At 43.0% G+C, this 13,459-nt stretch overlaps 1 protein-coding gene across 1 annotated transcript; it reads left to right on the forward strand.

Annotated features, from left to right (window-relative positions):
- The first annotated feature begins 2,307 nt into the window (after positions 1-2,307).
- On the forward strand, positions 2,308-6,371 carry LOC112103171 (snaclec bitiscetin subunit beta-like). The gene is made up of 4 exons (XM_024194797.2): positions 2,308-2,589; positions 3,965-4,102; positions 5,106-5,241; positions 6,289-6,371. Exons 1-4 carry the CDS (start codon positions 2,308-2,310, stop codon positions 6,369-6,371), a joined length of 639 nt encoding a protein of 212 aa, XP_024050565.2.
- Positions 6,372-13,459: the final 7,088 nt, after the last annotated feature.

Below are 13,459 nucleotides of genomic sequence, written 5' to 3' on the forward strand. Positions count from 1 at the left end.
CTTAAAACTTAACTGGACAAAGGAATAGGAAACACAGTCTGGGAACAAGCCTACAAGGAGAGGTGTTTAATCTAGATGAGATTAGGGGTAACACTTTCCGTGGGAGTTAGGCACATAACCTGTTTAGGTGTTTTTGAAAATCCCACGTAGGCGTCTTTTGCGTCATTAGGTGCCTAAATACCTTTGAAAATCTGGCCCTAGATCACTACTGAAAATGGCAGTTAGGCTCCCAAGTCACCTAGGCACTTCTGAATATTTTACACAACATAATGAGTCATGTTGATGATAAAACTATCTACCATCTATGGAGTATGATGTAAAGACATCTCTCTCTCTGTTACACTGACACCAATGTAGATTCCCTGGCAGATCTCTTCCATTTCTTACTTTGACCAGCAGTCAGGTGCCTGGATAAACAACTTCTACCTGATATTTACACATTGCAGGCAACAGTGTTGCAAGGTCTCATAGCAATGAAGTCCCTTCCATTTTTGTTCCTGCTGCTAGGTGTACTGGTTCTCCCGGGCTTGGAAGGTGAGTATAATGTATCTAGAATGTCTGTCTGATGCTGCAAAAAAAGAAATGTAGCCTCATCATTTGCTTCTTGTTGTTAGCAGCACAGAATTATTTTTAAGTTAATAGAGTAAAAGTCTGAGGCTTTGGGTTTTTTTAACGTAGAATGAATCTGGTGTATTGTTTAATATTTCTGCAATGCAGTGACAATGAGCAAAGGTTGGAGCCAGGTCTAGTGTGATGTGCCCTTGTGCAAGTCTTCTACATGCAAAGAGCTGCAAAAGGTCCTCAGTAATTCCAAATGATCCATGCCCTGCCCTCAACCCAGAAGTATAGCTCTTCCCTGTATGACTGAGGCAGGGATAAAATGAGAATGAGCTGCTTTAAGACTGACAGGCATAGGAGATGCTGGGTGGGGGGGGGGGAGAGAGAGTGAGTGTGTGTGTGTGTCCATTATGCTAGTGACTTGCCCTTGCATTAGAGGTGGTGTGGGCCTGTGTAACCCACACACCTTCTGGGTGTGGTGTTCTGTCCCATCTAGTGGCACCAAGACCACTGAGAGAGAGAGTTAAATGAGTTTGCTCTACAGCCTTAGCGAACAGCCAATTGGCTTTTAGCTCATGCAGTAGAGGCTCATGCACTAAGCTCCAAAGGTCCCCGGTTCGATCCTGCCCACCAACGACCAGGGTCTGTTGGCGTTATACCTGCACCACCCTAAGGAGTGCTCCAGGAGGGATCTCTCATGGAAGACCAGAGAGTGCAGTGGAAGCACAAGCACTGCATTGTGCCTGTACTGCTCCTGAAGTTGGTGCAGCATGCTCCGCTCTCTGCTGCTGGCTATCTCTGCTGGTTGTAAGGCGGGGTTGAAGGAAGGGTGCAGCACCATAATTCACCCCTCTTCCCTTTGTGATGGCTTGAGTCCCCAGATACTAAAAATGACCCAGAATGTGCAGGGAGCTCCAAGGGGAGAGTGGTGGGATGAAAATGTTCATTGCACCTTCCTCACCATACTGAGGTGGGCTAGTGCCAGGCACATCTAGCTCTAGAGGGGGGAAATGGGGCTTCCACAAGATGAAACTTGAATGGATACAAGCAGATTCTAAGGAGGTAGAGGAAATTACCATATGTGGTTTTGGGAGATAAATCAAGGATATTTGGAAGTTGACTCCAACTGTGCTGATTGTTTACTAAGAAAGATGTCGGAAAGAAATTGACTGCAATAACTTTCACAAAATTAATCTTAATTCTGGCCTGACAGACCTGTATTGTTCTAGTATTCCTCCTTCTCTCCTAAAGGTGTTGATACACCTCAGCCCCAGCCTGCAATTCACGTTGCTAGTTCTGTCCTGGGTCCTCCCTGACAAAACTTTGTTAATACACATAATCCCGATCTGCAGAACCAACTGCTGTTTGAGTCTGGGGGACCAAAAAATACCCACCAATGCCTTTCAGTTCTGACCTGCTGTACCCCCTGCAGTCTCTCCAAGAGGCATAGCCAGAGAGGAATCAGCAAGCTACGATGCATTGCACCAATCACTGACATGGTTTTGTGAAGTAGAGAAGTGGATCCATTGTATCCTGCAATGTTTATGACCTCATCAGAACTTGACTCCTAAGACGAGTGCACTTCATTTGCTGAATTTTCATGGTCCCGCTGAATATCTAGTACAGTATTTGCTCTTAATTATATTCAGTAAATCATTCTGTTATAACTCAGTTTAACTAGATTTAAAGAGAGTCCCGTGGCACCTTTAAGACTAACAGATGTATTGGAGCATAAGCTTTCGTGGGTGAATGCCCACTTCGTTCTTCCCGTACCTCTCTCTGGGAGTCGGTTTTGTATTTCTCATAGGTGACAAGAACCCAGATGTCAAACGTCGTGATGTCCGGTCCTTGTTCAGCATACTTGAGGGCAGCCAGTTTTCACCTAAGAACATTCAAGACCCAGATCAAGCTGACTCCTCCTTAGTAGAGTCAAAATTGTTCTGCCAAGGTCCCTGCCAGGATGGATGGTTTAGTAACATGGGCCTGTGTTACAAGTTTGTCCAGGAGCAAAATACATGGGCCAGTGCTGAGGTACCAGGTTCTTCAAAATGAGAATTTTCTCTCTCCCCTTGTTCTATCTTTTTACTTTTTTGTTTCTTTTAGCCTTCCTTTCTGATTTTCCTGAAATGTATCAATCCTGGCAGAAGGTACTTAATACACATTTCGGGGCTGAACATGTGGGTGAACTACCAGCATGAAGCTTAGTGATGTGAGATGCTCGGGTAGCTATGAACCAACTCCTACTCAGCTCTCGGAACTTTTGAAATCTGAACACAGCTCTCATTTAATCCCATCTCTCTCCACTGGTCAGGATTCACTGCCTTTCAAAATTGGCATTTTTCCATTTAAACTCAGGAAGAAGCCAGAGAATTTTTAATTCCTTGTTAAAATCTTAACACCAAGCTGAAGGGAAGTTTAGGGTGATTTTCCTGTTTGTGAGGCAGTCGGCCCCACCCTAGGAGGCTTAACTTTTATCTGTCTGCCTCAGAAAAACACTTCTGAAGAGCAAATTCCTTTTGCCTGGTCTATGTTCCTCTAAATCTCAGAGGCTTGCTAAAAAATATTCTGACTTCACTTCACTCCCTGTTCTAATGATACCAGATGAGGCCGGTGCAACATTGATGTACCGATATATTTGTCAAAATATGCAAATTTTCAAAATGCAGACACCTCCCTCAAATGCACTCAATGTAAACTTTTGCTAAGTGGTGCTGCCTCCTTCCTTGGTTATGGCTATGAGAATGTGTTCAGTTTAAATGGCAAAACAAATGCCTTAATCATCAAGGTGAACTGGCAAAGGGCTCCTTAGGGCCAAAGCAAACCGTGCCTTCATTTCAGGCTGCAGACAAAGGGGCCTCCTGCCTTAGGGGAAAGAGAAACCATCTTCTTACCTGAGGATAGAGGCAAAAATCACTCAATCCCACTCAGCAGAAGATAGTTAAGAGAAATCTCTACCCCATCTTGATTGGTGGATGGCTGGGGAACACAGGAAGAAAAACTATTTATTAAACACTTTTGGCCTTTCAATTTTCTCCATCTTCCTCTTCTCTCTCTACTTTTCTCCCTTTCTGCCCTCTCTCCATTCCACACTTAATGTTCTTGTTTTCCCCTTTACCATTATTTCTTCCTCTCACACTTCTCCGCTCTGGCCTACACCTTGCTCCATTTGTATGTCTTTCTCTGCTCCCTTTATTCAACTTTCTCTTATGTCCTATTTCCCCCCTTTCTATTTCATTCTCCACTGCCCTTCTCTCTTCACTCTCTCATATTCTTGCCTCTCTTTCCCTCTTCACTCCCATTCCCAAACTTTTTCCACTTTTCTCTCTCCCTGTTCTGTTTCAGAGACTCTCCCCTCACTCTCTTTCCCACTCTATGTCCCTGGGTCTAATTTGCTTTTACCGTGCAGAGTGTTTGCCAGAGGATAGCAGGGGGAGGTCACCTCACCAGCATCTCCAATGCAGCTCAGAATGATTTCCTTGTGAACCTCGCCAGTTATGAAGACAAAAGGACAACCCAGTTCTGGACAGGAGGAAGTTACCGAAAGGTAAGTGTACCCAGAAAAGGCATGAAAATAATAACCAGCTAGGAGAGGTTCACAGAAGGGCTGCAAAATTTTTCCTTAGAAAACTTATTGGTTTTCAGTGATTTTCAACTTAATATTTTTAGCTTTGAGCCCCCACCCAAAAATTGGTTTTCGATTGTGGAAAAACCAAAATATTTTCAGTTGCTATAAACAATTTGTTTTCAGTTTTGATTTTTTAACAAAAAAAAAATCTTCAGAACCCCGTCCTCCCCCCACCACACACACATATACACGTACATTCCAGCCAGCTCTAGCCCACAACTGCAGGATGACCTGAGTTCAGGCTTCGCTGGGTAAACTGGCTTGTGGATAATGGGTTCTAGGTTTAATTTCTGCCTGGCAGAATGTGAGCTCAGTAGAGATGAGTTAATATTATCAAAAGCTTCTGTGAATATATTTATTCAGATATTTTGTAATGAATTCATTTGGACTGTCTTCTCAGCAATATTCTAGGAAATGAGTTTACTGGTAGGAGCTTTTGCTGATACAATGAATTTACAACTAGTATTGTGGAATATTCAAAGAACGTGAACCTCATATTTGTAATCATTACTATTTGAACTAGAAACTTGATTCTATGAGTTATATACGTGCAATCAGGGACCGGAAATGTACCATGTGTTCTCAGTCCATTCCAAACATCTCAAAAATCGAACACCTGCAATGAACTCCTCATAAGTGAGTTATAGACTGCAATTTTCCTGAATCTATTTGTTATTCAGAATCAATCTATTTGAGGACAATTCACAAAGGGAAGAAGAGGTGAAGTGAATATAATACATTATTCAAAATGAATTATTCATGCAGCTCTATAGGCCAATGCGTGACTGTAGGCAATAAGGGTACGCACACATTTCTGTTGAAGCCCCCTCACACTCCTTCACTCATTTTCAATCCCAGCAGAGTATTAGAATACCTGTCCTCTCTGCAGTTCTCATTAAACTTCTGTATTACTTTTCTGCAGCGTACTTCTCTGAGATGGACTGATGGATCACTGCCGAATTTCATCCAGAGGCCTCTGAGCTCGATTTTCAATGCCATCAGCGGAGTATTTAAGAGTATCTTCAATGTACAAATCTGCCTGACCCTAAATTTAGGAGGTAAAGAAAACAGGGATTGATTTATGACTTACACTTTCATACTAGGCAGAGTGTCTGAGGGTAAGGAACTATTATTTCCATTAGATTAACAGATGATGAGGCTAAAAGGTACCACTGTGATCATCAAGCCATAGGACTTCCCTGAATTACCGGTAATTCCTGTTTGAACAACAGAATATCTTGTAGAAAAATATCCAATCTTGATTTAAACATTTCCAATGACAGAAAATTCATCACCACCCTGGGTAAACTGTTCCAATGGTTAATACCCTCACTAATAAAAATTTGTGTCTCATTTCCAGTCTGAATTTGTCTGGCTTCAACTTCCAGCCACTGGATCTCATTATATCCTTGTCTGCTAGACTGAAGAGCCCATTATCAAATTTTTGTTCCCCATGTAGGTACTTATAAATTATGATCAAGTCGCCCCTTAACCTTCTCTTTGTTAGTCTCAGGGAGCTCAATCTAGGTTATCACTCTGAGGCATGTTTTCCAGTCCTTTAATCATTCTCGTGGCTCTTCTCTGAACCCTCTTCAATTTATCAGCATCCTTCTTGAAGTGTGGATATCAGAACTGAACATGTTATTCCAGTGATCCTTTCTGTTTCAAGACAGTTTCCTTGCTCATCAGGGTTGGAACTTCTCCCCAAAACACACCCATGCACACAAACACACACACACACACACACACACACATGCCCACATAGCTCCACTATTATAACTCAACCCTGCTCTGTGAACCATTTTCTCCTGGGGCGAAACAGGAAGGTAGTCTCCATTTTTGTTTAATCATGAGCTTTCTTCAGCCTTTCCCTACCAATGGACCCCAACCACCCTCTGATCGGACCAATATTTCCTGAATTAGTTGGAGAAAATGTCACTTTTTGGTTAGTGCAGTTTATATATTTTGTAAACACAAATTAGAAGGAGAATTAGTTTTCCAGGGACTGAGCTGAGCCCAAATGAGCTCATGTCAGAAGTGAAAAAACTCATTTATAAATTGTTCTGTTACTTTTCCTTTTCATCGTCATTTGTCTTTGTTTCCAGTCCAGGGTAGGTGGGATGGCTGTGACTGCAACAAGAAGTTATCATTCATCTGCAGTTACAAACCCAATTTGACTCCGCCTTAGCCTGCAACAGGAAGTCGATGCTGCTGATGAAATCTGACCACTTTTACTGCACTTGGAATGTCGTTCAGCCACAATTAATGCGTGATTCTTTCATATGGTAAAATCAAGATGTCAGTTTAAAAAGACCCAGAATGTTAACGCATATGATATAGATAGAACAGAAAACAGTAGAAGAAATTAAAAAGTGACTCGCTTGTGGACAGCATTTAGAACACTGTAAAAAGGGTGCTATACAAATAATTTCTGATTTGATCTGAATGCTTGATGAAATCAGTGCACGATTGGGCTTTTCCACAGGGGTTTCCAGAATATTCATGAGAGCTCTTTAATTATTAAATAATTACAAATCATTACAACGTTACTCATTTCACCATTTAATCACACCACTTCAGACATTTTAAATCCTGGAAATTCTCCTTTCTTAATGTCAGATAAATCCAAGAAAAGTCAGCTGAATATTTTCAATTTTTAAGTAGTTAAATGGCTAGTTCATTGAACTGTAATATAACCATAAAAAGAAGTACAAATCATATGGAACAGTCATGTGTATAGCATTATACAGAGAGATGATACAGAGCTTTGTTAACTGCATGGGATCGCATTTTGTTAAGTGAAGCAAAACTTGTTGTTATGGCTATGTATGTTAAAATGACTAAACATTATACATTACTGTGGTCTGTGTAAACAAACAACTTCACTTTGTTTTTCTTAATTATAAGTTACTGTATTGCTTTTGACTCATTAGTTAGTTGTATGTTCTTACTGTAATTGTGTCCCTCCCCAAGACAGGAAAGTAACTGGCAAAACTTCATAGAATCTCAAAAGACTAGTTGGATCATTCAGGTGATAATGGAGCAGCGAGGTGAATAAACTTCCCTTGGCAGCAATGGTGGGAACACTAACATAGGCCAACTACTGGCATTTTAATGACTGTGTCATCTAACCCTGCTCGGAGGAGTACTTTGTGACATGGTGGTAACAACACCAGCTGCCGTTGGTGCCTTATCTATACTAGAGTTCACTCTTTTGCTGATAGCAGTGGAGTTGCAGTTGTTGGAGTAATAGTGAGAAATGTTTTTAAATGTACCAATTTTGCCCTAACATAATGACCCCTCAGTATCAGTGGCCATACTTATCATAATTACAGGGTATGCCACCGATACTGAGGTGAACATAAGAATGGTCCTACTGGGTCAGATCAAAGGTCTATCTAGTCCAGTATTCTGTCTTCCGACAGTGGCCAATGCCAGGTGCCCTAGAGGGAATGAACAGAACAGGCAATCATCAAGTGATCCATCCCCTGTCGCCCATTCCCAGCTTCTGGTAAACAGAGGCTAGGGACACCATCCCTGCCCATCTTGGCTAATAGCCATTGATGGACCTAACCTCCATGAATTTAGTTAGTTCTTTTTTGAAACCTGTTATAGTCTTGGTCTTCATAACATCCTCTGGTAAGGAGTTCCACAGGTTGACTGTGCATTGTGTGAAAATAGATAGATGAAAATGATTTGTTGGGGAAGAGTCAACATGGTTTTTATAAAGGGAAATCATGCCTCACCAATCTACTAGAATTCTTTGAGGGGGTCAACAATTATGTGGATTGGGGGATCTAGTGGATACAGTGTACTTAGATTTTCAGAAAGCCTTTGACAAGCCTCACCAAAGGCTCTTATCCCATGACAGCTTTCTTTGTTTAAGAGGGAAGGTCTTCTCATGGAATGGTAACTGGTTAAAAGATAGGAAACAAAGGATAGGAATAAATGGTCAGTTTTCAGAATGGAGAGAGGCAACTAGGGGTGTCCCCCCAGGGGTCTGTACTGGGACCAGTACTATTCAATGTATTCATAAATGATCTGGAAAAAGGGGTAAGCAGTGAGGTGGCAAAATTTGTAGATGATACAAAACTACTCAAGATAGCTAAGTCCAAAGCAGACTGTGAAGCGCTAGAAAGGGATCTCACAAAACTGGGTACAAATAAAATGGCAGATGACATTCCATGTGGATAAATGCAAAGTAATGCTGTAAGAGGTCCGGATTCACCCCTGCGGCACCTCCTGCTGGTCATCCAGGCAATTAACTCACCAGCCTCTGGAGCGCCCTCTGCAGGCCGGTGATCCACCTTGTCCTCTGCACTGGCCCCAGTGTCCCTCCCAGGACCCCGGTGCCCCTTTGCTCTGGGTGCTGCCCCCTGGCAGTACCCACACGCTAGGTCTCCCCTCCCAGGGGAACCCCCACCCACTAACCCCACCTCACCTCAGGATAAGGCCACTGCCAGTCACCAACTAGCCCCCACTCTCTGGGGCAGACTGCAGTATAGGCCACTCATCATCGGCAAGGTTGGGTTTGGACCTGCTGCCTTGGCCTACCTATGGGCTGCCCTCTGCAACCCCCAGTACCCCTTGGCCTATCACCAGGCCGCAGCCTGGGGCTATCCAGGCTGGACCTCCCAGCTCCTCAGCCTTTCCCGAGCCCTGCTCCACCCAGGTACTTTGTCTTCGCTCCCTGCAGCCAGGCCCTTCTCTCTCTGACAGCAGAGAGACTGCTGAGCTTCTGGCTCCCAGCCTTTTATATAGGGCCAGCTGAGGCCTGATTGGGGCATGGCCCAGCTGCAGCTGCTTCCCCAATCAGCCCAGCTTAGCAGCTCCCAGCCACAACCTTCCCCCAGGGCTGTTTTAAGTCCTCCAGGGCAGGACCTATTGGGTTCCGGGAAGTGGGCGGGCAAAGCCCGCCCACTGCTAAAGGATCCTCCCCCCAGCCTAAGGGGAGGACCCACAGGACCTAAAACCCAAATGATTACGGGGGACAACTAATGTAAAAACAGGGACAGGAGTGCGATTAAAGGGTCAAAAGAAGGGAACCTGACGGGGACACCGAGCAGAGAACCCCGAACAGCGCCCACTGCTCCTCAAAGGTGTCAAGGGAGCCAGTGGACTCCTCAAGGGCAGGAGCAGGGTAAGCAGCCCGCTACAAATGCACATTGGAAAACACAATCCCAACTATACATATAAAATTAGCTGTTACCATTCAAAAAAGAGATCTTGGAGTAATTATGGATAGTACTCTGAAAACATCCACTCAATATGCAGCGGCAGTCAAAAAAGCAAACAGAATGTTGGGAATTATTAAGAAAGCGATAGATAATAAGACAGAAAATATCATATTGCCTGTATATAAATCCATGGTATGCCCACATCTTGAATACTGCATGCAGATGTGGTCACCCCATCTCAAAAAAGATATATAGGAACTGGGAAACATTCAGAAAAGGGCAACAAAAATGATTAGGGGCATGGAACAGTTTCCATATGAGGAGAGATTAATAAGATTGGGATTTTTCATCTTGGACAAGAGATGAGTAAGGGGGGATATGATAGAGGTTTATAAAATCATGACTGGTGTGGAGAAAGTAAATAAGGAAGTGTTATTTACTCCTTCTCATAACACAAGAACTAGGGGTCACCAAATGGAATTAATAGGCAGCAGGTTTAAAACAAATAAAAGGAAGTATTTCTTCACACAACACACAGTCAACCTGTGGAACTCCTTGCCAGAGGATGTTGTGAAGGCCAAGACTATAACAGGGTTCAAAAAAGAACTAAATAAATTCATGGAGGATAGGTCCATCAATGGCTATTAGCTAGGATGAGCAGGGATGTTGTCCCTAGCCTCTGTTTGCCAGAAGCTGGGAATGGGCGACAGGAGATGGATCACTTGATGATTCCCTCTAGGGCACCTGGCATTGGCCACTGTTAGAAGACAGGATACTGGGCTAGATTGACCTTTGGTCTGACCCAGTATGGATGTTCTTATGTAATACTTCCTTTTGTTTGTTTTAAACCTGCTGCCTATTAATTTCATTGATTAATCCCTAGTTCTTGTGTTATGAGGAGGAGTAAATAACACTTCCTTATTTACTTTCTCCACACCAGTCATGATTTTATAGACCTCTATCATATCCCCGCTTTTTTGTCTCTTTTCCAATCTGAAAAGTCCCAATCTTATTAATCTTTCTCAAAGGGAAGCTGTTCCATACCCCTAATCATTTTTGTTGTCCTTTTTCGTAACTGATGTTACATATTTATCTAAGGTCCATTGTTCAGGGTGACCACTGTATTTCAGTAACATCATTGGTTTACCATATTGGCTACCTGGTATATCAAAACTACCTAATTGATGCACAGTTTAGCTGTGAGGTAAGTACTGTCAGTATTTTGGAGCACGTGGTACAGATGGGGAAAGTGAGACACACAGAGGTTAAATAGCTTGCCCATAATCATACAGCAAGTCAGCAGTAGGGCAGACGTTTAGGACCCTCAGTCCTCATGCTTAGTCCACTAGACAGTGCAAAATCACTTTCCCAAATCAAAGTGACTTTTCTCCTTGTCAATTTGTTTACCTCAAAAGAGCGAGCTGACTTACTGGACTGGTTCATCCGGGCTTCCTGATTCACAAAGAACACCACATTTCATTGTCAACTACATACCCAGCTCCTGGATTTTGTTTTTGAACAGCATTTCTGTCCCTAGAGAATGGGTTTAGGGCCTGTGTTCTTAATGTAGAAGAATAAGGTTATTCAGATACAATGGTCATTTTATAATATGATAGCCAGAGCTTCCAGGATTCCATTAAAACATGGTGAATGCATGGGGGTAAATGGGTTAGGGTTTTCATAATAAATATGGAACTCTACATCTCCTGTGCTAATATGAACCATGTTGATAAGATCTGAAACCTGACCTACATCCAGTGGGTGACTGGTGAGCTATCTAAACTGATTCAGTGGGCTCAGTTCAGTTCCCAATGACCATGTAGTCCACGACACTGAAACCACCACCACAATTAGCAATAATTTAGCACTTTTTTAAAGGCAGGGAAAACAGAAGTATCAAGGCCACAGACAGCAGACACACACGGTGCACTAGTCTTATCCCTAGAATAATACTATGTGGTACTTTTTAATCCATTAATCTCAGAGAACTTTGCAAAGCAGGTTTCTTGCCCCATTTTACAGATGGGAGAAAATGAGGTACAGTGAGGTGAAATACCTAAAGTGGGTGATCACACAGCGAGCCAAGGTTAGAGCTGGGAACAGTTCAGTGGTTAGAGCACTCATGGGAGATGAGGGTTCAATGCCCCCCTTTCTGCCATAGCAGTGAAAGGATTTAAGATGGCCTGTCCCACTTTTCAGAAGAGTGCTCTAACCACTGACCTGTGAGATATTCCGATGTGGAGCTCCCTCAGTCTCTCCTGTTTAAGCTGTTCCACTGTGGATAAATAATAAAAGAGAGGTTGGAGCGGGGAAGGACTGGACCTTTTGTCTCCTACCTCCCACGTGGGTCCCCTAGCCACTGAATTATACAGGCTCTCTCTTGTCCAGCCATGTTTTCTTTCTTTAGCCACAATGGAACAGCTTCAACAGGAGAGATTGAGGGTGCCCTAAATCAGAATATCTCATAGCTCAGTGGTTAGAGCACTTTCCTGAGAAAAAGGACACCCCTGTTCAAATCCAGTTGAAGCTGGGTCTCCTATGTCCCAAGCACATGCTCTAACCACTTGCTAAAAGTTGTAAGGGAGACTCAGCACCAAATCCTTCCCTTCCCCCAAGCCCTGGGTTTTGTGTGAAGTGATGCAGGCACCTAACCTCAAGAAGCAGCTTCCTCCCAGCAGCCTGGGCTTAGGTGCCTATCTCCAAGAGAGAAGCAGGGCCTAGGACATACCCTTTTCATTGGTTAGCCTAGAGTGCTGGGTTTTGTGGATGGCATTCTTAGGCACATGTCTCTCCCCATTCATTGTATAGAGAGCCTAGGCGGCTAACTCTGGCTTTGTGGATCACAATGGTGTTCGTGTGATTTTCTAGGCCTCTACAAGTTAGGCGCTATGATGCTCAGCATTGCAACACCTAAGTCCCTTTGTTGATCCCACCCTAGGTGCCTATCTGCACCATTAGACACCTTATTACCTTTGAAAATCAGGCCCTTAGACATATTGGCAGAGCAGCCTTGGGAAATCTCCTGCATGCTGTAGCTATTCTATGGACAAAGGCCTTCAGTATCCAGGCAATAAATCCAATATCTTCCATGAGCACTAACTGTGATAAAGCTATTTGTCCTTTTAATTAATTATTGCCTTTCCATGAGAATATTAATTATTCTGTCTGTAAACTGTGACGTTGAGCCATTATTAGTTTATTTATAATTTATATTATAGTAGTGCCCAGAGGCCCTAATCAGGGACAGGGCCTCACTGTCCTAGCTGCTATATAAACCCATAGGAAGACATGGCTCCCAACCAAAGAGTTTACAGTCTAATTCATGAGCTGGGCGGTTGAGCTGATGAAGGAGTTAGGATATTATGGAGCTATGACCTAATTTGCTGTGGTGTTTTCCCAGGCTTTGTTACAAAATCACCGTCTCTCTTTTGAAATATCTTCACTGTTTGTTCTCATGTGGCAGTGCACAATGGGGCTGAGCGTGGAGGAGGGTATTTCCCTCCACAGAGGACTCCTGAATGGTGTTTGTGGTAGTTACATCCAACTACTTGCAGACAATTTGAAGAGAAATGGGAGACAGTACAATTGAACACAGCCCTACCAAACCATCCAGTCTCTGCGGTAGTCCCATGCTAGGGTTTTTTTGTTTGTTTATATGTTTTGGTTTTGTCTTATCAAACAATCATCCAATATGTTGGCCTACTAACCTGTGAGATCTGGTCCCTCAAGCTGTCAGTAACATTAGGTTAGTGGCTGTTTCTATAGGCAAATTGTCATTTCAGAGCTTTTCCTTTTTCCTACAATGCTGATGAATGCTTTTCCAAGAAGTATATAATACAATGAGAGCCTGATTTCCTAAGCTATGCACACACAATTGTGTCCCTTAATTGTGCATGCAACTACTACAACATGCAAGCAAATTGGGTAAATGTGGGCACAAATGGGCACTTAGACTCATAACTGATTACTTGCACACACAGTTACATGTATACCTGAATTTTCAATTTGTATGCCTTTCTTTTTGCTTGTCTAGTTCATTTGTGTGTGCAAGTACCTGATTTCACACACGATCACACAAATTAGGTGTGCGCTTGCAAAT

Source organism: Terrapene carolina, unplaced genomic scaffold (assembly GCF_002925995.2).
Source record: "Terrapene carolina triunguis isolate 2854851 unplaced genomic scaffold, T_m_triunguis-2.0 Scaffold17, whole genome shotgun sequence".
Taxonomy (NCBI): Eukaryota; Metazoa; Chordata; order Testudines; family Emydidae; genus Terrapene; species Terrapene triunguis.